This window comes from Corvus hawaiiensis, chromosome 2, assembly GCF_020740725.1.
Source record: "Corvus hawaiiensis isolate bCorHaw1 chromosome 2, bCorHaw1.pri.cur, whole genome shotgun sequence".
Classification (NCBI taxonomy): Eukaryota; Metazoa; Chordata; class Aves; order Passeriformes; family Corvidae; genus Corvus; species Corvus hawaiiensis.
The window spans coordinates 108799839-108823263 of NC_063214.1; the positions used below are offsets into that span (position 1 = coordinate 108799839).

General features: G+C 44.2%; 2 protein-coding genes and 1 long non-coding RNA gene across 9 annotated transcripts in view; 2 read left to right on the forward strand and 1 right to left on the reverse strand.

Annotated features, from left to right (window-relative positions):
- Positions 1-11719, forward strand: part of CNKSR2 (connector enhancer of kinase suppressor of Ras 2) — a 209142-nt gene extending 197423 nt beyond the window's left edge. For 6 of the 7 annotated variants that reach the window (XM_048287674.1, XM_048287690.1, XM_048287658.1 and 3 more), the window contains 2 exons: positions 5945-6141; positions 9200-11719. In XM_048287674.1, coding sequence (XP_048143631.1) covers positions 5945-6141; positions 9200-9415 — 413 coding nt within the window. In that variant the 3' untranslated portion in view covers positions 9416-11719. The remainder of the gene's footprint in view (positions 1-5944; positions 6142-9199) is intronic. The other variant, XM_048287718.1, reaches the window with a different exon arrangement.
- An 809-nt stretch (positions 11720-12528) lies between these two features.
- KLHL34 (kelch like family member 34) lies at positions 12529-15266 on the reverse strand. Its single transcript, XM_048294759.1, has one exon. It carries the CDS (start codon positions 14680-14682, stop codon positions 12895-12897), a length of 1788 nt encoding a protein of 595 aa, XP_048150716.1. The 5' UTR covers positions 14683-15266; the 3' UTR covers positions 12529-12894.
- Positions 15267-15960: 694 nt separating this feature from the next.
- Positions 15961-19832, forward strand: LOC125318043. Its single transcript, XR_007200261.1, has 2 exons — positions 15961-16128; positions 19719-19832. It is a non-coding gene; the product is annotated as an uncharacterized LOC125318043 (long non-coding RNA).
- The last annotated feature ends 3593 nt before the right edge of the window (positions 19833-23425 follow it).

Here is a 23425-nt window from a genome sequence, read left to right on the forward strand (position 1 = left end):
GGAAAAGAAATGCATACCTTAGTCTGCCAGCCAGTCATCTAAACAGTGTAAAAAATTATTAATTCCTGTATCTCTGTGTTACAAGCATTTGGGTATGTCTCTCTTGGGCAGTTTGGACTCTTAATGATGAACCTGAACAGCAGCAAAGATGGATTTAAGCCTTGCACTGTCAAACCAACTGCTTCTTTGGAGGATTTCTTTTCTCCTCTCCCCTACAACACTGCTAAAATCCACATCCACTCTCCTTTCATCCTTCTACTTTTCCCCCTTGTATCTAGGGGATTCCTTCAGTCCCTCTCCTAACTGTTCCCTGGGGTTTACAAGCTCGGTCAGGCTGTTGCACGCTGTGGCCACAGCCCTTGCCTGCCTGTTGGCACAGCCTGAGCCGGGGCTGGAGAGTTTGCTGCAGGAGGCTCCCACCTTCCCAAGAGGTCAGCAGGCATCTGTGTGCTGCTCTACCATCCTATCAGTGAAACTACTGCAGGACCAGGCAAGGTTTGATAGTCCCTGTTGTTAGACATGGCAGAGAGAACATGCTGTGGCACAGGAAGATCACAAATGCTTTGTTGCTACTGGGATTATATCAGTTATTAGTTGGCTTGTGGCAGACCAGTGTGTCTTTTGCCAACATATACACATCAGGGTCAAGAAGGCAAAGGAAAAAAAAACACCCAGAGGTTTGTGCATCCAAGGCTGCTTTATCTAACTTGAGACCATTTCCCAGAGGCCTGGGATGCTTCTTGTTTTGGGGGAGTATTTACTGCCACTTGCAGAAAGTCTCTGGGATACTTGAGGTAGGTGCCTCCCCTGCACAAAACGGGAAGCAAAAAGGTGTAGCTCTCAAACTGGAAGCAGATCTTTGGGATTTGTAGGGGGGAAATAACATGGCAGCTGTTTAAAAATGTAATTAGTGATGTATTCTAACAAAATTGCCTCTTTAAGATCCTGAGAAAGCTGAGCTTAGCTGGTCCCTCTGCCAGAGGGAGTGAGCTCACCAAAAGGAGTGAAAATGGGAGTTTAAATTTCAGTGGAGCCTGGGGATTTCAGTCTGACTTTGCCTTGTTTGTTTCTGTCACAGACTTTGCAGCAGCTTGGCTTTCTGGGGATTTGCAGAGGGTGGTACTTCTGTTCCAATGCAGGCCTGATTGCAAGGAGAGGAGTGGGCGTGTGTGAGAGGAGTTGCACAGCAAAGGAAAGTGCGTCACTAAGCAGTAAAGGTAGCCAACAGAAAAGAGGATAATAGGAAAATGGAGAATTCCATCAGGGTGGTAGTGGTGTCCATCAGTCAGGATGAGAAGTCTAAAGGCAACGGGATTGAGCCTGGGTGGTGTCTGGAGGCACTGGCAAAGACCAAAGGGGCCCCAATGAAGAGCTTTGATCCTTGAAAAATATGACCTTGTCAGCAGGGTAGGTGACAAAATTTATTAACTATCCTTACATAGGCAGTTCTGTTCACTCATAGCCCCAGGTGAAACCACGGGCTCCTTTGGTACCTCAGTGAAAGATGCAAACCATGCAAGATTTTGGCAGCTTGAGCTTTAACAGAAAAGTGAATCACAGAAGTGCAGGCACCTCCACTTAAAACTGCTGGAGGTTATTCCATATATTTAGAGCAGATTTATGAGAAGTGTGTGCCTAGAGATTCTCTGTGTCCAGAGAGCAGTGTGTTAGCCAGCTGGGTTGCAGTGGTGACCTTCTACAGGGTTCTAATTCAGTACTATCTTCCTGAATCATCAGTTTCCGTGGACTAATCATCTCTTGATCCATGTAAATACCAATGGTAACTTTCTCTCTGGTCACTTTTCACATCAGTACCTTATGCTCTTATGATCTTGGTTTATAAGAGGGAAATAATGGAAAGATGAATTGCCTAACAGAGGCAGGAGGTGGTTACACTTAGTACATCACAGAGCTCGGTGCATGCTCTTTTCAACAACAAATGACAACACAATATGAGAAATCCCACCAGTTTTTCCTGAATGCCAAGAACCCAAACGGTTCCTGACCTCTTGGAGTTTCACCTACCCAGCCATAATCTTCATCTCTCTCTCCTGAGAAAATGTAAAAGTAGTTACAAATATTTACTGCATTGTAAGAAGAGAGGGCAAAGTACAAAACGTTCAGAAACTTTTCCTGTGGAAAGCAGAATAGTGCAAAATAATAGCACAACATTTACTAGACTGATGTATTCTTTATCTCCAGAATTGAATGCAAATGGCTTTGCATTCACTTGAAGACAGCAGGAGCTGCTTTGTTACAAAATTCAGTGCCTGTGTATTCTTGCTTTTGGAAGATCGGGTTCCCACCAGATTTAGATCCCATGTGTTGCAGTTTCTGCAGCTTTATTTCTGCTCCTGAGTTACAGAGTTGTTCAGGCTTGTGTGGGGCAGGGGACAAAATCACCGCTTCAGAGAAGAGACCCTGCTTTTCAGCAGTATGTGTAAACAGTGACCTGGCAGTGCATTCAGAGAAACACGAAAGATGCAACCCATGACTCAGCAGCCAAATGAGTGTGAAAAACAACTGTTGTGTTGGCTGCTGCTCTGAGGTCACCTGCAAATTCTATTAAACCACATTTTCTACTTAAACACATTACCAGAGGTCTTATTCTTCCTTAACAAGACAGCCATGCTGTAATAGCATGACTTGCATACAAGTCCATCAATTTAAAAAAAGAAAATATGTTTTAAGCTCTGCTCTATATCTAACAGAATACCTCAGATGCTTTATGGTGCCAAGGGTTTCACCAACACCTACAGGAAATCAATCAAAGGCTCTAGCAGAAGGCTGAGGGAGGGGAGATGTGTGTGTAATCTCATTCCCGCCTACTGAGAGCCATTGAGAGCAGCAGCACCACCTTCAGCATTTCTCCGGAAAATATTAAGGGCTTGGGATGTGTTTGCGTGACGCCCACTGCCCTCTCTCCCACCATGGGTGGACCAAGGCATCTTGCCCTCTTTAGAGCTTCCCCAGCCTCAGCAGCAGCAAGGCATTTAAGGGACCTGTTTTTCTTCTCTCCTCTTTCCTTTTTAGGAAATCCTGTCCCATTTTTGATGAGCTGCTGGTAGTGACATCACCAAGTCAGTGACAGAGTCTGGGGGAGGCAGCCCCAGCCGTGTGGAGGTGATGTGCTGATGTGTTCCAGAAACCTTCTGTCAGGGTTCTGCTGCCTAACCCAGCCTGTGTCCTGCCCCCACAGTCCTGTGACTTTCCTGTGTGGTCTCAGAGCTGTTCCCATCTGGGCGAGGGTAGAAGTCCGGTGTCCGCAGTCACTCTGAAGCCCATGTTTAGTGGTGGCTGCTTGTCCCAGAGGATGAGCCCTGAGGAGCACCAGCCATGCAGATCCCAGGCCAGAGTGCAGGGAGGGAGGGAAGGACAAGCCCCCTGGCACAGGGTTTATACTCACAGGGGCCATCCAGGTTCATTAAAGGCACCTGTCATTCAGTATTGAACCTTAGGGTTGAACTCAAATGCTGTCCTTTGTCTTGGTGGGAGCTTTTGTGTTTTAGGAAGCCATGGATTTTTGATGGCAAGCCCGGATGTGGTGGCTGGTTACCAGTCCAGGCTCTAGGTCATTCTAGCAAAGTAAATTCAGATGGTTCAGAGTCAGAGGGCTGGCCTGCTTCTTCAGCAAGCCATGCCTGTACTAATCCCCTCAGGGTACAACCTTGGGCAGTCCTGCTGGGGAAGAGACACCTGAGGAAAGATCTTTTTTGCCTTGAATAACAAGAGATGAGAAGGAGAGAGAGAGAGAAACATATGTCAAATACTCCTGTGTCAGACCAGAAGGTTTTTTTTCCCTTTGCCCTTTAGCAAATCACTCCCCTTCCACAGCTGTCAGACTGATGGACATCAGCATTCAGCAATAGGAACTGATAGAGAGATCCCAAACTTCTGACCTCATTGCTGCATGGACTTCTTAAGAAAGCATAAAAATCAAGACCACAGGAGATTTTAACCACTCTCTAAGTATTCAGCTACTGAATCTTTTGCCCTTTAGCCTATTAAATGTTTTAATAAGAAAATTCCAAGAAAGAGAAAAGCATCTCATTTCTATTTTATTTCAGTCTTGGCCACCATTGACAGTGATGAACCCAGCTCGCCAAGCAGGGTAGCACAGGATGGGATGATTTAGGGAGCTCTGTGCAGACTCAAAATACTTCCATCGATAAAAGGTCTCCAACCCTTCTTCACTTCCATATCTCTTAAAAAAAGAAAATTAAAATGTGTGCTTTAAACACAGTTGCCCTCTAAAAGGGCAAAGGAATAAACTGATGAGAGATGAAGCTAGATTAGTTACTGATTGCAAAATTCTTGGATTGTATAAAGATCTGTACAAACACAAACACTTTTTGTGATGGGGTGAGGAGATTTAGGTTTCTGGAGTTCTTGCCTGAGCCTGAGGAGACTCGTTGCCCTACTGCATAGTATGGGCTCGAATGGGATGCATACAATACCTGGCCTCAGGTAGCTCTTGATGGGCTAAAAATGTCACTTCTAAACACAAACTGTCTTCTTCTTGGTGATTGATAAAAAACCCTCTAATCACCTGAGGATACTGCCACTCAAGGGTACTTCAGTATTGTGGTAAAGTTTCAGCCAGTAGAAATTACTGTCTTGGAGCAGGGTCAGTCTCAGGGTAAAGCTAATGCCTGAAACCAAGCAGCCTTCCTAAAGAGCTTCTAGGAAAGCCTCCCGAGGACACAGGCACCTTGAACCAGGAAAACAAGCACCACTTGGAAAGCCAAGACTGTCTGGGAGGATCCCGAGGGCTCTAGAAGCAACCAGGAGGCCATGCACAGGTGGTGTCTGGCTGTTGCATGAACATGTGTGTCAGTGTGCAAGGGGCAGCAGGGACAGAGCTAAGGGACACAGCTAACACTGTCCCAAGGGCTGCCCTGGCTCATCCTGATCACCACTCCTGATCACACTAATCCTGACACTGCACTGATGCTTGCAAAGCTTGTACGGAGTCACCAAACAGTTTCCTCTGGGGGAAACGTTGTGTGAAAGGTTGAAGTGGTTTGATGTTTTCTAAATGAAGCATTTGAAATGCTCATATCAGAGTAATACTTCATCCCCAGCTTTTGCTTGCTTTAGTTTTAGAGAAGCAAAACCTTTCTTTTATATTTTTTCCTTTTAAATGCTTTCAGTACTAGTTAGAACAAATATTTTAAACCTATAATAAATAAATACTTTTTATATTTATATATTTTGGTATATTATATAATAAATTTTAATTTTTAAAAACCAAACTATAAGGCAGACAGCTCTTTTTTGGTTTGCTGTGCTGCCAAGTCATGGTTGTGCTCTTATGTTTAGTCTCTAGTCTGCTGCTGAACCTTCAGGTAATAGTAAAGTAACAGACCACCATAAGTGACAGCTTTATTGAGGATTGAACAACACTACTGAGTATCAAAAATAAGAGGCAAAAATAAGTGGAATTTTCTAGGAAGGAAAAGGTCATGTCATTCCAGGGCCACCATCACATATTCTTGAGTGCTGTTACCATCACTTTCAGTCTGAGAGCTGATCCCTGATGGGTTCCTCAGCAGGATCCTTCCAGGGCTTCCTCTCCTTGTAATAAGGAAGTCATCAGAATTATATAATTGCAGTACCAGACATCTGATTTCTGGTAGTAAGTCACTCTAATATTACTGCATCTTGCACTATTTCTGTTTTTTCCCTCTTTCTCTGTGTGTCAATATTTTACATTCTTGAAAGTTTTTCTCCCTTTCTTCTGAAGGCAATAGCAAGAAGGAGCCATCGCAGCACTTTTTTCTGGAACTTAGGAGGTGTGAAACATTCTCTTTATGGTCTAGTTAAACCTGTTAGACATTTTGCAAAGGTTTTTGATAGGTCTTCATATAATCACATTAATGATACATTGTTCCTTTCTCTATTTCTTCCTCCTTTTTTTGTTTTCCCCTTTGTCTCATTACAGTTGAAACTATAGAGGAAAAAACAGCAGACTCCCTGCAAGATTTGTACAGAGCCTTGGAGCAGGCCAGCCTGTCTCCTTTAGGAGAACACCGGATTACCACTAAGCTGGAGTATAAGAAATTTTTTATAAAGAGATGTAGTGATCCAGTAGTCAATGAAAAACTGCACCAGCTGCGAATTCTGAAAAGCACTTTAAAGGTGAGATAAAACAGGGAGGAAAAATCCTGCCCCGGGGTTGGATTGGGCTGTATTGTAATCAGAGATTATTGTGTGCAGCTGGAATCCAGGCTGAGCCCAGTGTGCAAACAAGGGCGACATGGGGAAGCACTGCTTGAAAAGCAGAGAAAAACATGCCTGGGAGAGCAGTCAAAGTGAGGATCAGTTTTTATTTCTTTATTTTCTTGTATTTAATCTCAGTCAGCTGCTCCTCCTCTAGATAGTTTAACAGAATTTGACACCAAATTATTGGAGGAAACCTTAATCCCTTTTTTGTCCCTCAACGTTTTCATTTACCGAAACACATCCACTTTGTAATTGCCAAAGTCTAAAGTTAAGCAAAGCCAGCCTTCAGAAGGGCACAGTATCTCTTGCAACACTTGACTGTTTTCTAATTGATGAGCTTGTCCAGGAGGAAACTGTGTGCTTGGTTTCTGTGTAAACTGATAGGATCATTGTATTTAGTCAGTAAGATTGATTAAATAAATAGATAGAGGCAATGATAGATTTGAAGATTTTTATGGTTATTTTAAATGTACCACAGCTCATTTAGCCTCCTTGTCAGCTTCCTTTGTTTGTTACAGCAGTTTCAGTTCTGTCCTGATAGAGATTTCAGCAAGCAATATGCTGGATTTCCTCAGGGACCCTGTTAACTATATTAAATTACCACATTTTAAGTCGCCAGATAATTTTACAGTGCATTTTGTAACAGCTTTCATCAACGAGGGCTTTATCAACATTAATTAATTTAGTTTTCTGTCACCTAGGCATTTAAACAATATAATTTTCATGCTGCGGGGCTCCCATCCTGAAAAAAAAATCCTACACATGCTTAACTTCCTGTACTGTATCATCTCATTGAAGGCAGCTTGCATTATTATCTTTGTATGTGAGTCTTTGCAGGATTGCAGGCTGGCAAAAAAAGGCAACATTCACAAGCTGTCCACATGGCTTCTACAAGCATGAGAAATGGAAACAAAATCATAGGGCTCTCACACACATCAGGGTGGCAGGAGGTTCACACTGTAGCTATGCTTTTGTACCACGGCAGGGTCACTCCCACCAGAGCTGTGGTTCAGCATCAGCAGCCTGCTACCATGCTGAATTGTCTCTTTTGTTGGTGTTTATTGGTACCTGAGGTACATTATACCAATGGCTTCCTGCAAATGAAATTGCTTTCCTTCAGGGAAGTCCGAAACCAGTGCAGCCTCTTGACCCAGCAGGTGCCTGGTTTTGTACTTCTCTGGAACTTCTTTCCTTTGGACCAAGGAAACACAATTTGTTCATTCTCTGTCCATAAGCCATATTTTCTAAGCCTGTCAGCACTCTTGTTTGGACTGTGATTGGTGCAAATCATTCTTAAGTACATGACACCAGTAATGGAAAACACAATGGCAGCAAGGAGCAAAGGCAGATAATTGTTGTTTCCTGCATAGAACAGCAGTGTAGGGTGACACATGCTTGGTTTGTAGTGACATCATGGTAACTTGTGACTAGCTGCATTACAGCCCAGAGCTCCACCTCTGCCATCCTACTGGTAATCGTATCAACCAGTAGCTACTGCTATTACCTAATCAATTATTCTTCCTTTTTATCAGTGCCTTTGATTTCTCCTTCCTGAATGCAGCCAGTTGTGCTGGCCTGTTGGCACTGATGTTCTGAACTCTCCTTGAATTTTATCCTACATAGTAATATCCAGAGACAGTCCTCCAAACTGCTTCTAGCTCTTGATGTCACATCTTCTAAGTCATTAATGAAAGACCCCTGTGCTCTCTTTCCTGGGATAACACAAAATCACTCTGTCATTGAGTATGAGCTGCCTGGCTGGCAGTGCAGATGTGTGGGACCAGCCACAACCTATGAGAAATAAGTTGCTGTAGTTCAAGCAGAGATATGGTGATCAGGAGTTCCCATGGTTTCTTTTCCACTGCTTGTTCTCAGCTTGCCCTCTTCTTCAGGAATTGAGTATTCTAGCAAGTAGTGTTAATTTGGTGTTGTTTGCAAAGCATGAAAGTACTGCTTATGGAAGATATCTTTGACCCTTCTGATCTGTCCCATCACACACAGCTTGGTACTTCCCCTTGCCATGCTATCCAGAAAGATTTAACATACTCATAGTATGGACATGGAAAATGTCAGTTAGCCATGAGGAGTGTGAAACCCCTCTGGCAGGGAGGTTGGAGGGGAGATTGCTGGTGGCCACGCCATTCCTGTGCTGAGGAGTAGTGCTGGAAACCTCTGTGTTAGCTGTTTCCAAGGATTATAGCTGTGGCATCCAGCTTCCACCACTTGCAACAGCCGTGAGTGGCTATGGGTACATCTGAGGCTTACTGTGACCCTCAGCTCCCTGTGAACCAGTGACCAGAGAGGGATTGATACATTCCTTCCCCTGCCCCAATGGTGCATAAGGAGGTACCAGCAGCTATGTTGTATTTCCCCTTTCTCTGCCTTCTCATTGTCACGTCAGTGGTGGGAAGAGGTTGCAGCCAGCCCATCACATGCAGTAGATCTTTAGTGAAGATGAGTTGTCCTTCACATGGGACTCCTTGCACAAGCCTTTGCAGTGAAGAGCTCAGATGCCCCCATGACAAGCCTGGTAAAGAGGCATAGGTGTGCTGGCAGGTGGGAGGCTGTGTGTGTATCTCACCCACACACCCACGCAGTATTTCTGATGCTGATCAAGAGCAAAGAGATGGCACTTTGTTGTGTGAAACCCATCCTGAAAAATGCGAGCAGCTAACAGTAAACAGTACAGGGCTTGCTTTTTCTGGGGCTGAGCAAGGGGGCAGGTGGGGGAATAGGGACTCTTATCGAGGGTTGTGGACAAGGCAAGGGAAGCCCAAGTCCCACAGAGGGAAGCGTGACACCCTGCAGGAAGGGCTCCTGTTTGTGAGTGCTCATAGAACAGATAGTCCCTGTACTTTCAGAGGCTCTGAGGCTTGAGTTTGCACCCCCCATTCTCTCCTTCCACCCATGTGATTGATTTTGCCAGTGACTCATCACTTGCATTAACTCTTTGCTTGTTCCTTTTCTCTCACAGGCCAGGGAAGGAGAAGTAGCCATTATAGATAAAGTTCTGGATAATCCAGCTTTGACGTCTAGAGACTTTCAAGAATGGAAGCAAATGTACCTTGATCTCTTCATGAACGTCTACGAAAGCAGCCCCCCGAGAGACTCTGTTAATGGCTCGTCTGAGGTTGAAGCACTTCTAGCCTCGTTAGCACACACTCACTCGTATATAGAAACACATGTATAAAGGTCTCTCTTTTTGTCCATTTGCTACACTCCAGCCCTTTACTTAAGTGCATAAAGTAGTTTTTATATCAATATGTGAGAGCTCTAGTAAATGATATTTTAATGTTACTCAGCTGTGTGAAGTAAGCCTTCAATGGTCAATGATACCACTTATTTAATGAGGATTTGTATATTTTATATGCTACCAATGCTCTGCTCGTGTTTACCTTCTGTGAATTAAAAAACATGATCTTTAGCTATTGAAGAGAAGGATTTAAAAGCATTTTTGGAAGACTGTGGCCTTCATGCAGGAAGTTCCACATGCTAAAGCTTTTGTTATCAAAGGTCAGTTTTACAATGATATTTTGTATTATATAATTCCAGTATTGCATTGCATTTTTGGAGTGCAGGTACTATTTTGGTGGTGGGAGAAAACCAATTTTTATATTTCATGAGAAACTCTAGGAGTTTTCTTAAATAACAGGGAAAAAGTGTAATGCAGTGGTTATATTTCAGTTTTGTCAAACACATAGAAGGGTGAAAGTCGGCAGACGGAAAAATGACTAATGTGAATTTAAGTGTCAAAAGGTTAGGTCTTATTTCCTTGTGCTTTTTCAAAGCCTGTTGCTAAGGTTTACCACCAGTACAAAGGGATGCTGGTTTGTATTATAATTAAGACCAAATTGTGTGTTGTCTCTTAATCACATTAGGTTGATTGAAAAAAAAAATTAGTCATGGTACTGTGATTGATGATGCTTTTGCACTGAAGGTATCAGTATAATGTGCATATTTTGCAAAAGAGAAAATGTAGACTTTCAACATCCTTGGTAGCAGCATTTCTTCAGCCCAGAAAAGCAGCAGTGGAAAAGGTTCCCAGTGAAATGCTTCAAATCTGAGATGCTTTGAAGATTCCCACAATAGAAAAGGAGTGAATAGGATTTTTCAAGTAGTTTCCTATGTGTTTTTTGAGCTGCGAAATTTGGCTGTATTGTATGCAGGGATAATGTGTGATGAGAGCAGAGCTGAGCACAGAACCTGAAAAATAACTGAGGAGTAAAAAATCCTCCAGTTGGCTTTTGAAGGAGAAGGGATGTATCTGAGTTCTGCTGAGTTCACAAGCCAATTAAAATGTTTTAAACTTCCATGAGATTTGCTATCTGCTGAAGACAACCCAGTGAATATGAGGGGAAAAAGATCCTTAGAGCTAGGCACATGCCTGAAATAAAAGTGGGAGGGAACTCTTAAATCATATATTTACTTTTTATGGGCTTGTTTTTGAAAAATGTTAAGAGAATGACAAAATATTTCTGCTGCTCTTCATATTTTGCTGCATAAGTTAGGACTCATGACATGATTTAATAGTGCTCATGTGGAAAGGAAAAGCCTCCTTTATACTTTAGTGAGTTGTACTCTTAACCAACTTGAGACTATTGCCTGTACAGCTCAGTGAATGTACTTCAATCTTTATGAGCTCTGATATTTCCTGGCAGTTATATCCATGAAGGGATGAAGGAAAGAATGGACAGATTTGTTTTCTCTCTCCTTCTTTCTTTACTTTATTCCTCTCTCTTTCTCCCCTTTTTCTCTCTTGCTCCCCTTTTTCTTTCTTCTTCTCTTTCTACCCCTCATTTTCTATCTTGTTATTGCATTTGGATTGCAAATGTTCTGCAGATTTTGCACAACTGTACAGTGGCCTTTCTGTAGCCCATTTTCAGTAATCCTATATTCAAGTTGTATGGATGACAAATCATGTATTAACATTTGTATAGAATTCTGGATCCAGTGTAAGATTTGTACTATTAGAAGAATATTGTTTGTATAAACTGGACATTTATTTACTGCATGGGTACTGACTTGTATATTAAATTTGTGAGGTTTTTGTAAATTTCTCTTAAGAAATGCTTGACTTGAAATGGATTGTGCTATTGTTCCAAGCATTTAGATTCTCTTGCTATTGTTTTACTGGACCAAAAGTAAATATATTCATAAGAAAAACTCTTTATATCTGATGGATGTATATGCACATTGTGTAGTTGATTCCTTGTCAAAACCAAGGCAGTTCAGAAGACTTAGATCTGTTGCTATGCAACAGCCATTCTGCCTGCACTTTACATTAGTAAAGTTAGCTCGATTGCTTTAAAGGTGAAAATTAAACATTACAGTTTTTTAAGCTAGTCTAGTGACAAAGAACATGTGTCCTCTCCATTGTGCTGCCTTCTTTTAAGACTATTAAATGTTCTTCTATATATATTTTTATTGTATTAATTCTCAGCCTAGAAAGGGAACACTGTAAAATGAAGTACAATAAATTTAGCTTTTAAATGAACATTTATGGCTCAAGATTCAATTTACTCCATACCAGAGTGATTCTATGGCATCTGACCATTTTATCTGCATTTCACATATCCCTGTATCATAAAGTACCCCTGTGTGACTTCAAACGCTGCCAGTGTGGCCAAAAGGGAGTGACACTATTGCTGATTCATATGTAGGCAGACACTGAGTAAAGACTTTTGAAAACCTTCAGTTACCTCCCTCCCCTTTGTACTCTTTGATGAAAGTAAACCTTTTTTGACTGCATGGTTCTCTCATGTAGCAGTTCAACAGCAATGAAGAATTTTGCCCTTATGCACAGGTGTGATAAAGCAGTGTATGGTACCAAGGTAAATGCCAAGGCATTAGTAACAGCTTGTTCCTCCTGTAACAAGCTTCTTGGAGGCTGATGATAAGGATTCCCATTCAGCTCTGGCCATCTAAGCTAACACAGGGTTTGGATACAAAAGAAATGTACATCACCAGTAGCGTGAATCTTTAAAATAACACAAAATAAACATCTGGAAGATGTTCTACAACAAAGGCCACTGAGAGAGAAATGAGCTTTTATCAAATAAACAGTGTTTTAACTTTCAGCTGTAGCTGAGTCTACATAGTGAAAAATCCCTGCTTTCTGTCCAGTAATTTCATGCTGGCTAGCTAAGACATTCTTGCCTAGAATGTAGTATATCAAATAATACCTTTTCCTTGGCAATACTTGCTACTAATTCTTGTAGGTATCAATTTTCTAGTCTTTATACAGCTCTCTTTCCTTTTGCTTAGCCATAGCATAAAAATTAATAGCATTTACCAGCTGGAAAAATTACCTGTGATTAAGAAAACAGAAAAGATGGATTATATTTTTTAATACTTGAAAAATCTGACTTGCAACATCTACTAATTGCTATCTAGGTATTACTCTCCAAAAGTCAAGGATTATGATTCTCACGTATTGCCTCTAAATGTGCTATTGGTTACATCCTTGCTCAGTGAGATCAGCTTCCAGCTTTATAAATCCTAGATGTGTTTCCTGTGCTGGAGCCAGATTTTCTTGCCTGTTTCCACCAAGCATTTGGCTTATCCAAGCATAACTTCCACTCTCACATTCAGTGCAGCTGCAGTTTTCTTCTTCTCCAGGACCGCCCTGCTCGCTCATCTCCTGGGATGGATATTGCTCAGCATGGGAGCTCAGCAGTTGGGCAGCTTCTTCTGCTGGCTGTCAGTGTCCTGCTCTTCGGGCACCTCAGAGAGCTGGAGCACGGCGCACTGCAGCCCACACCACGGCAGAGGGGCCTTGCAGATCTCTTCCCAGCCATCGTTGTCGATGTCGTAGCCAACCACGTCTTGCGTGCAGACCTCCAGTGAGTTTTGCCATTTCTTTCCCCCAATAAGAAGAGCTGTTTCCTCCACCACTGCCAGGCCGTAGGAGAATCGATCGTAGACTAGTGGTCTTAACCGGGTCCATTGGTTTTGATCGGGGTCGTACCTTTCTATTTCAGAGAAAGGTTCATATAACCCCAGAAAGGTGAATATGGCTTCCCTGATTGTTGCCATCTGGTGCCCAAACCGAGCAATGCTCATTGGGGCTCGTTTCACCCACTGCACTTCAAGTGAGCTCAGAGAGTAAACGTCATTGCTTGTGCTGGCTGGGGCCGAGTACTTGCCCCCAGAGATGTATATGGTGTTCTTGCAAACAGCACTGGCATGGCCATGTATCCTGCATGGCAATTCCTTGGCCTTCGTCCATCTATCCCTGCTGATGTCATAGACTTCCACAGATGAATGCAGCGACCCATCCTCACCCCTTCCACCAATGGCAAAGATATCCTTGCCTAGGACACAGCAAGAAAACTGGCATCTCTTTTCCAGCATGCCTGTGATTTGGGTCCATGTGTTAAACCTTGGATCATACCGTTGGACCTTGTTTGTAACTGATAAGGTCTTCTCAATTTTAGCATCACCCGGGGTACCACTTTGTATTTCCCCACCCAAGACATAAAGGAAGTTCCCCACCACGCACACACTGTGGTTCTGCACCCTGTCCTGCAGCTGCGTAAGGGTTCGCCACTTGTGATTGTAAACATCGAAGGCCACCACATCGGTGATGAGCCCCTCACTTGCTGTCCCTCCCCCTAGCAGAAGGATCCGAGTTTTCTCGTTCCTCAGTGTGGTGAACTTATCCTGCATGACAGGCTGTTTGAATACAGATGTGTGATAATTTATTGCTTTTATGATCAAGCACTTAATACCTGCTGAGAGGGGCACTTCAGACTGTGTGTAGGTTTTTCTCAGCTCTTCCACTGGGATGAGACCATATCTTATGTGCTCTAAAAGGCTGCTTGCATGATCCAGCCTGGATTTATCCTGCTTCAACCACCGCAGGACAAGATTCAACAGGCGACATTCTTCCACCATGGGCAGATCTGGTGATTGAATCACTGCTACCAAAGACCTGAAGTTCAGCTCGAGAAGTCCTGACAAATCCACATCCAGCAGCTTCCAGACGTTTTTGATAATGTATTTTTCCGTGGCTGCTAGGGCATCTGGCAGGTAGAACTTCCTTGCCACGTTGGCAGAGAAGCAGCAGTTTTCCAAGGCAAGATTGTTAACTAAGTACTGATTGCACAAACCAATAGCATCAGTCACTTGTAAGTAGCTTGCAGCTTCCAAGGTATCCTCCAGGCTTTCAAAGGAAAGGGGCAGCAGGGATGTGTAAATGAAATCCAGAATGTGCTGGAGCCCAGTGGGTGAGACAACTTGTAGGTGAATAACACTGGCTTTAGACTCTTGGGTATAACTTTTGAACATGGCTCGGAAGTAGTCACTGGAGCATGCCAACAAGGACTTGTGTGCAGGAAACTCATTTTCTTTCACTTTCAGCAAAATATCACAGAGAAAGCCCTCTGACCTCAGGCTCTGGTACTGGGCGAGCACGGCGGTGCAGTGTGCTTTGCAGTAGGAAAGGAAGTAGCTCATGGCAGACAATGCAATGCTTTCCCCTTGAGCTATTAGAGCTAAAATGCAATTAGATATTGAAACAGCTGCCTTACTCAACAGCCATTGCTTGAATGCCCAGCAGACCTCCAGCTGTTAGAGAAAAGCCCAACCCAAAACAAAAAACGCAAGTCAGTCTCTTGCCTGGCATAGGGGGACAGTTAGTAGATTTGTAGTGAATTCAATTCATTCCTTTGTAGAAAAAAAAGCTGAATGTCATATCAGCTGCAGGGTGCTTACTTTTCTTGCCTCCACGAGTTGTGCAAGGATGAAGGGTCCACTGTTGTGCCGAGCACTTGCTTGGCTGGCCATCAGGTGACAGATGAGGGAGCTAGATGACAATCCCAGTAAGTGGCCCTTCGTGTCTCAGCCGTCTCCCCCGACCATTCTTGCTCCACAGGCAGATCAAAGGGATCCTCTCTGGCTGCCAGCGCATGGCTCTGAGCAGACACAGATGAGAAGAGAGCGCTGACTTTTCTCCTCTTGTTTGTATTTTGAACTCCGATCAGTTTAGACGTCACCGCCCCTGGGACAGAAGCCCCCTTTCCGTCCTCTTTCCACACAGTCTTGGGAAGCCTCAGCCGAAGATCAAATCAGCTCCCAGGGATTATTACGGGAAGATTTTCTGAGCCCATAAATCTTTCCCCGGCAGCCACTAAGACAACCAAAATACCGTGATTAGTCACTGGTTCGATTTGACATGCATTTCTGGCTCTTTGCTTCACGTGACACCTCCATAGCTCACAGCTACCAGAATAGCCACAGGCTCATGCCCTCGTCCCCCTTGCCTGGGAGCCAACCCCGGGCGGGTGAGAAATGGGTCCAGGGACTGGATGGACGGAGGAGCTTCCACTGACAGCCACAGCCAAAGCAGCTGACTTGGAATGACCTGGCTGGAAATCGCAAGGGTAACACATTCGCACAAAGTGGCGACAAAAATAGATTCCCCCAGTTCGGCCATAATAAACCAAATTCTGTTTATAGAGGAGGTTTGCATAATTGTGCTCTCAGTTACCAGCTGGGAGCAAACCAGGAGCCCCCAGGAATGGGCCAGAGCTGTCTTGCTCAACATTCTCACTTTCAGTTTGTCCTAATTAGAAGCACTTACACAGGGATTATCCCTGATTTTCACCTGGGCACTTCAGGGTCTAATTTCTACCAGGAATAGCAGCTCTGGGCAGGCTACACATTCAGACCTCTTAAAGCTTGCTTTTGTTTCTTCTTTTTTTTCCCTGCATTATTCTGGGTGGAGGTGTTCAGGAATCTCCTCCCTACACCTTTCTTTCCAAATCAAACACCCTCAGGACTTGCAGACTTTGCCGGGGTCGATAAATGCCAGATCATTTTACTGCACTGTAAGCCAGCAGACTTGGGGACAGAGAAGGATCCCACAGGACTGGGAAATAGTGCCTTTTGCTTAAGCCCAAGGTAAAGCCTTTTTACTGTATTTCTTTATATTTATTTATGTGATGTCATGAAATTCTGGCTTACCCCTGTAGCTGAGCGGTGTTTGGAGCTGACTGGATCCTAATATGGATCGTGTATGCTGTGTGACTGTTAAGTGGGCTTAAACTGTCTTGCTAAACAGACTGATACCTACACATGCTCTGCTCTGTTTGTGGGGAAGGACTCCAAAAATATCATTCTTCATTGCTGTATAGCTCTGAAAATTGATTTCCTGCTTGAGTCCACTTTCTATCATGAAATTATAGACCATAAATCAGGATCTTGCTAAAAGATCTTACCCTTTGTTAGCAACACAACATGTATGGGCAGTAGGGATGAAGGAGAAAAGGAATGCTTGTTTCTTTTTCCCAGTGGTTTTGCCTGTGTCCAAGGTGGGACAACTCTTAAGGTACTTCAGGCGTTAGTGAAGCTGTGCAGTCAATTCCAAGCTTCAGTTTTGATACTTCTCCTGTTTTGGAAGTAGAGACCAAAGACCAGGTACCTCTGTCAACCCTCAGCAGTCATGAGTCCTGGTGATGAGGGACTGGGCCTTAAATGCTTCTGCTCCAAGAGCCACTGCTTTCCCCAGTTTAACCCCCATGAGATACCAGATTTCTGTAACACGAGGTGCAGATGAACCTCCACTGTTTTGAAATAGCAGGTGGGCACTGTCCATCACAATTTCCCTGGGCGCCAGAGGGGCCAGGCAGGTGAGCACAGGAGCTGTGACTGTAGCACAGGGCTGAGTTTGAGGAGAGTTCCTGCAGCAGTTCTGGCATGCAAACCTCCTGGCATCACCTCCTCCTCACCAACAGTCCTTGTCCTCCACCAGCCCTTAGCCTGTGCTGCCACAGCTGCTCTGAGGTGCGGGGTTGGTGGGTGACACAGCCAGGAAGTGATGCACAGGGAGCAAAGGGGACAACCCAAAAACAGAACAGCAGAGAGGCCTCTGTGGCCCAGGTCCTCAGACTCCCTCCCTGAGTGACCTCCCAAGCAGATGTAGCACGTGAGCCACTGTCTGGGTGGGTGGTTGGGGATGCACTGCCAGGAGAGCCCCCGTGCACAGAACTGGGCTGCTCTGCTGTTGAGCTGTGGCCAGCAGCCCCAGGGCACTGCTGAAGTGCCATGTGCTGGTACCACAGAGTAGCTGGGACCAAGGACCATCAATAAATCCTGCTTCCCCCAGATGCAGATGTACCAGAAAGATGTCAAATATACAGCTTGGTCAACTGAGGGTATTGCCAGCCAGCAGCAGCCAAGGAATATTTCTGACCCCCATATGACACTCCTGCCTCCCAAGTGATGCACTCCCAGTCAAAGGCAACATGCTTTTTCCTCATCCATAGCAAGGCCAGGCCAGGCCAGGCACTGCCCAGTCTTGCACCAGTTTTGCTGGCACATGTACCAGCACAGTACCAAGCACAGCTCCAGCCACAAGCTCTGTAATTTCAGAGAGGCCAAACGAGGCTCAGTCTGAATGTCCCTGCCTGTGCCCAGAGGGATTTCATGTTAACCCAACTGGTTGTGCATCACTTGCTTTCCAAATGAATTCCATCTGTGGGCAGCCATTTATACAGGTCAGTTGCTGGTGTTGATTTAACTGAACTGATTTAACACCAGTGCCAGGTAAGCAGGTCCTATAATTGTATGCAGATTTGCTGTGCTATCCCCTCTGAGACCTAATTCATCTTCATGGCAAGCCAGCTAATAGAAGTCGTAAGAATCATGATCCTTATAAAGCTGTTTATTTGCCTGGAGATTTTTTTTCTTTGGTTTATTATTGAAATGAAGCCACATCCTTTCCAGTCCCTTTCTCTGGAGTGATAAAAAAAAAATTATCATTATCAAAATGAGGTTTCTCCCTGCTCTACTTGCAGGCAGTTAGCCTTGTATAACTCGGGAGCCTGCTCAGCCAGGACCTTCCTTTATCAACAAACAAATTATCTTTATGCAGCATCTCAGGTCTCCAGCACCTTTGGAGGAATATTTAATGTCCATTAGGAAGAGAAGAGATGGTGACTAAACAGCTAACTTAAAAATCTCAGCACGAGACCTAGCGCTACGTGGGATGCAGTCAAACCAGGATCTCATTTTCCTTGAGCGTAATTTGGAAGATCAGATCTAATGTTTGATTCACTAGATGGTGCTTAAAATTAGGGAAGTATTAGTGTTTCAATGATGCTGATTTGTTGGGAATAGATAATACATTTTTAATCATGTGCATCATTTAAACTTTAAATTAGATTTAGATTTCAGGCTGTCAGTATATTTTCTGTTAAAGTGATTGCTCTACTACAGTAGGCAGTCTGAAATAAAAAAAAAAACATTCAGATGTGTGCTGTGAAAAACATTGACTTCCACACATGCAGAGGTTTTTTCCTATACAAAATTGAAAAATGGCCCAAGTTGCAATGCCATGTCCAGTTTAATATTGCAAGTAGGCCATCAGTTAATAAAAAATTGAATTATTATTTTATATTTTACCAGTTATTTTTAAGAGTAAATATTATAAAAAGGTTTGTATGAGTCATATTAGGCTCACTAATAACATGTGGCTTACTGTAAAATATTTGTTACAAAAATCCACAGCAGAGTATTTCCAGGCTACATTTTGTTCCAAAAGAAATCAGTGCAGTCCAGAGGACAACAGAGTAAATATTTCAGATGCTTGATAATGTACCACATGAACAAATAACAGCAAAATGAGCCAAGTAATGACTATAGTATGCAGGTTTTCTGGAAGTGCTAATCAGAAAGATTGTATTGATTTAAGTTGTCTTGTAAAAATCTTTGGACTACAGTCTGTTCTTCATCCTTGAATAATCATTCACAGTAGTATTTGGGTCAGCACATCTATTTAAAGCAAAGTATGTTTAGCCCGTGAAAGCAGTCCTTAAGAGCAAAACAGTAAGAGGGAGGAATTTTCTTGCAGCTAAAAGCAATGTTTGCTGAGATCATGTCTGTGTATGAAAGAGAAGGTTCCCAGCTTGGATGAGGTGGGCTTAGGCTGTGAAGTTTCCATTTTGACAGGGGGAGGCTGTGGTTGCCTGTGGCTTTAAGCACTGTCTGAGCAGTGCCCACAGGACACTGTCCCTGTGAGCTGGGGGAGCAGGAAGGCAGCACAAGGCAGTGCCTCCCCCAGCCTGTCAGAGAAGCTCTGCAAACCCTCAGCACCCTGTATCCATCCATGTGCCACTGCAGAGGGGTCTGTGTTTGGGGACAGTGCTGGCACAAAAATCTTTGAGTGCGGGGCTCCATCTGCCTCTGGGGAGAAGAGAGGTTTAGCATGGTCAGTAGTCAGAGAAGGGGTCCCAGCCAAAGCTCGCTGCAAGACCATGGCTGCTAGGCCATGGCTGTGTGGCAATTTTTTGTGTTCTGTGGAAAAAGAGGAGTAAAGGAGGAAATACCATTGGCACACCTGGGTTGGGAGTGGCCATGTCCCAGCTGGGTTACTCCAGGAATAACTGCACCTGTGCAAGAAAGCATCCTGTGTCAAATTGTGAAAGGCAACATGAAATAACAGGCTTTAAATCAGACAGTGCCTCATTTATTTCCTCTCCCTTTTTTTTCAGGATTCCTTTCATTTGCCTCCCATGAAGACAGATGTTGTTCCAGCTTCCACTGCCATCTCAGTGGGTAAGACATGAGCTTCCCTGGTGAATAAAAACAAGTTGGAAAATTTTTAACTTGGGTTCCCATTCCAGAGCAACTGCAGTGAGATGAGTCAGGCACTGCAGCCGTAGGATAATGAAGGAGAATGTGTATTTTAATGAGCCCATTTCAGAGCAGATGCACTAATGGCTTTCACAGCACCTCACAGCTGAGTGTGGAGGGCTGCTTGGGGTTCATCTGCTCCTGTGATGGCCAGGTGTCACCAGAGATGCTCTGCACTGAGCCCTGGCTTTCACCCCTGGGCAAGCAGTGCTGCATGTGCTGTTGTTGGAGCAGAGAGGGACCTGCAACCCTTGCCCAGGAGCATCTTCACTCTGCATCCAGCTCAGGGATGCTCACAGACACCTGTGGCTGCTGATTTTGCACAGCATGGGTATGTACAGCCCTAGCTGAAGCTGCTCTGCTCGTGGGTCCCTTCTGCAAGTGTGGAAGCCCCCTGCTATAAGAAGAATATTTCTGACCTCCATGCAGCATTCCTGCCTCCCAAAGACCTTGGGGCTGGTTGAACTGGGTTCCCAAACTTGATATGCATGGGTATGTGTAGTGGCAACAGCTGCAGCTTTGGGCTGTATGACGACTCATGGCAGGAGAGCTGGGCTTTCCCTTCTGCCTCTGGCTGGAGACACACACCCAGCAGCTCCCAGCACTGCCCCCACTGCACACAGCCCAGTCCACCCTGACCTGATCTCCATGGTGATGCATCTATCCAGTACAAAACCTGAATAACTGGGATATACACCTCAGGTCTGAGAAAAGGATAAGGAAATGGGACTAGCTTCCCATGGTTCAGTGGTCTTTTAATGCATTTACTTGTAATTAGAATGAGGATGAGTTTTTATAGGGATAGAGATGTGAGGAACAACTGGTGCTCTGAGACCATAGAGGAGAAAACTGAAATGACATTTTCCTCTATTGGGACAGCACAAAGAAGTGAAGCTGCAGATCTCTCTGAAATCAAGGTGCTTTTCATATAAGCTGTTAGGACTCAGCTCTACCATCCTCTTCCATTTCCTAATCCACATTCAAGCAAATGCTCTTCAAGACATGGACTGTTGGTGAGCAAAGGTTACAGTGTAATCAGCTCCTGTTACTGCATGAGATAATGAGATCCTGATGTCTACACTCAGCTGATCACTAAAAGTGATCCTAGAGTCTGTACACTATTGTCATCATTGTTGTCATCACTGTCAGCAGCTGCAGCACATTACCTAGGGGCTTGGACTGGGTCCCGCCATGCCATGTAAGTCTCAGGCTTATCCTTGGGACTGAAAGGCTTTCACCTGCACCGGCTGATCCTTTTTCATTTACTCACAAGCTCTCTTGTTTGAGTGGGAGAGCACCCATGGGTGAAGTGCAGCTGGAATGAATGGTGCATGCCAAAGGATGAAGGATCGATGACAAGCAACCAGGTGTGTAGAGGGCTTTTTTCCCTCAGTGACTCCTGACCGAATAAAGCCATGCTGGAGTGTGACAAAGGCATTGATGGAATGTGAATCATTTACTCCCCTAATCTTCACGAGTTACCGAACAGTGTGTGACTAGCAAGCCTCTCTGATCACTTGTCGGGATGATCTCACAGCTAGTCCATAATGGCATAAGGTACTGTTGGCCCTGCTCACCAAACAGGGAGAGAGACAATTTCCTCCACACCAGACATAGTCTCTAAATTCCACTCCTGAAAGAAATTTCTGGAGTAGTTACAGAAATTGTGTATGTCAAGTTTTCTTCCCCAGGCCAAAGTCCTAGCAGACCATGGCTTCAGTCATCTCCGCTCTTTCCCTGGTATGATCTGGATGCCAACTGGGCATGCATATAAACTGTGGATAGCAGTGAGCCAAACCCCTCATCCTCAAGGCACTCTCCAAGAACTAATGTACTATGAGCTCACTTTTATTAATTTTTAGTTTAGAGTTCTTATGACAGGAACAATGCAAATACTGGTTTCCTCATGGAAGTGCAAAGGTTGACCTGCACAGGAAAAACACACAGTATGCCCAAAACAGCTTGAAAGGCTGTTCTATATTCAGCAAGTTTATTTTGGTCTCATCTGTCTAGGATAAAGACTGACATAAGTGACTCTCAAAGGGAGTGACCACAGATAGCTCATGCCCTGAGCCCCAGCAGTGTGCACCTGGCATGGCAGTGCAGCAGCATCTTCCTGGTACAAGAGAAGAGTTTTCAGGGGACCTTTGCATTTTGCCTGAAGCAGGAAAATCATTGCTCTATGTTAGTTCTTCTGTCACACCCAAGAAATGAAATTGTAGACAAGTGAAGAGAAAAGCAGGTGAAGAGGACAGATGGACCTGAAACATGTGAAACTCTTTGGGGGGGAAACACAAACTTGAAATGTCTAAGAGCAAAACACCTTCCCAATACTGCAAAGACTTACCTGTCCATTGGTCTTCCCATCTCTCCAGGGCACTTGGTGTCTCTCAGCAGAACCATGGGACTTGTCTGACATTAGAAGTCAGCAGCCCTTGGATGCCCCACTCCAGCCTTGCTGAGGCACCCAGCAATGCACCTGGGTCAAGCACACACCCTCCTCAGGAATGCAGCTCAGCCAGAGGTGGGGTTTTGCCAGGTGAGGTCTGGCAAAGCTCCTCCTGCAGTAAAGAGACAGTGGCTTTGGCGGTGAGGGTGGGGAATATGGCTCAGCAGGATGCCATGTTCTTCCAGAAAATCCTTAGTCCTCACACACACAAAACCAGTACATTTGCACCTTTCTCCCCCCTTCAAGGAAGCAGTGCTGGTATCAGGGAACCTCCTCTGATCCCAACAGAGTCATGTCCAAAGGGAGGATGCTAATGAGAGCTGAAGTTCAGTGAGAAACGTGGTTAAATGGAACTACCACGCAATCATGTCAATTCAACATCCTATTGTTGAAAGGAGGAAGAGAATAAAAATAAATGTATATGCCTCAATTTTGTTTTAAAATTACAAGTAATGACATAGTTAATACCTTCTGGAGGTCATTCAATGACAGCAATACAGTAGTTTAGGCCAACCTGACCATCTTGACAGGGTGCAACCATGGCTTCCCTACCTTTCACCCTCTTCCAGTCTTCCTCTTTGCTGAGCTATGGTCCAACAAGCAAGTTACCACAAAGAAAATTTCCTGAATTTGCACTGTGAAAATGTCAAAGCTGGTCAGAAGAAACCTGGTTTCAAAAGGTAAGTAGTTTTATATATAGCAGTAGATAAACTCACTGCCGACACTTTCATTTAGCTCACAGTAACATAAGAATGTGCCTACAGCCCTGGCAAAAAAAAACCCCAAAACCAAAGGAAAAGTCAAAATATTAACTTCACAAACTAGACTGGAGGCAGACTTTCAGTCCATCACTATGCAGGCACATACTGTGCACTGCTGGTATAGAATTTCATTACACCAGCTGAGTCAAAACTTCTAAAAAGATGGATTGTATTAAGTAAATTCTCCCATACTTCCCAACATCAGCACCCTGACAGAATTTCCACGGTTGGAAGATTACATTGTCTGGAAAGACAACACTCAAGTTCAGGACATACCTTGAAATAGCCATATCCGCTCACTTTTGATACACACCAGCTGTACATGTAAAATAAACATCAGTGCAAACAAACTGCA